The sequence below is a fragment of the Arachis ipaensis genome, chromosome B10 (assembly GCF_000816755.2).
Source record: "Arachis ipaensis cultivar K30076 chromosome B10, Araip1.1, whole genome shotgun sequence".
NCBI lineage: Eukaryota > Viridiplantae > Streptophyta > Magnoliopsida > Fabales > Fabaceae > Arachis > Arachis ipaensis.
The window spans coordinates 133,679,901-133,680,986 of NC_029794.2; the positions used below are offsets into that span (position 1 = coordinate 133,679,901).

Below are 1,086 nucleotides of genomic sequence, written 5' to 3' on the forward strand. Positions count from 1 at the left end.
CCATTGAAGCTCTCATGGTTAATGATGAATGAACGATTATAAAAAAGGTTTTGGATTGAAAGAAAATGAAAAAAACACCATAGAACTTTTTGTCGCCATCACTAAAGCTTTTTTGATGAACAGATAAGTATTTTTCGTTCATTATGACGTCATATTTTTATATTTGGATGTTTTGTCAAATTTTAAAATTTTTCAAAAATTATTTTATCTTTTGCGTCTTTTAAGATATTTTTGTTAGTATTAAAATTTTTGAGATATTATTTTAATAGTTTATCCTATCTTAGGAACTAATTTAATTGATAACATTTTTCAAAAACGAATTTAAAAAATAATCAATGTTTTAGAAATTAATTCGAACATTAACCGATATAAAATTTTGAGAAAAGGACAAATAGGTCCCTGACGTTTTGCCCCCACGGACATTTTCGTCTCTGACTATTGGAAAATACTTTTAAGTCTCTGATCTTCACAAAACTTGAACGGATCAGTGCCTGACAAAGACATTTGGACGAATCAGTCCCTGACGGAGGCATTTGGACGGAGGGACTGATCCGTCCAAATTTTGTAAAGATCAGAGACTTAAAAATATTTTTCAATGGTCAGGAACAAAAATGTCTGCAAAACAAAAGGTCAGAAACCTATTTGTCATTTTCTCTAAAATTTTTAAGGAATTTATATGTGTATATACTTTAACTCTAATTCATTAGTTTATTAACTTTATGGCCTGCAGGATTTTGGCACAATAAAAGAGGTGCATGATAAGAAAGAAAAAAGTGGGAGTGAAGAAGACAAGAGAGGGGTGAAACCAAATGGAGAGCAGTGGCAGCATGAAGCTCACACCAACAACCACCGCATTCCTCTCTTCTCTTCTCCCAAACCCAAAGCCTCATTCAATCCTCATCCCTTCTTGTTCCGCATTCAAACCCAAACCCCTCAAAACCCTCACCGTCACCACACCCAATAATACTCCCTGTATTCCCAAATCCTACGCCGCCGATGTCTCCTCTTCCATTTCCGCTGTTACAAACACAACCGCCGCATCGTCTCCCCGAGACCTCAGGTCACGCCTCCAAAACGGTGACACAC

General features: G+C 35.9%; 2 protein-coding genes across 2 annotated transcripts in view; both read left to right on the top strand.

Moving 5' to 3' along the window:
• On the top strand, nucleotides 720-1,086 carry LOC107623908 (the record flags this gene model as incomplete). The annotated part of the gene is given in 1 exon segment (XM_016326308.2): nucleotides 720-1,086. A coding segment is annotated over 1 exon segment (277 nt), but the record flags the coding sequence as incomplete, so codon positions are not given.
• LOC107622832 (DNA gyrase subunit A, chloroplastic/mitochondrial) overlaps nucleotides 847-1,086 on the top strand; it is a 19,252-nt gene continuing 19,012 nt past the window's right edge. The window contains exon 1 of the mRNA XM_016324875.2: nucleotides 847-890. The gene's annotated coding sequence lies outside the window, so the exon portion shown is untranslated. The remainder of the gene's footprint in view (nucleotides 891-1,086) is intronic.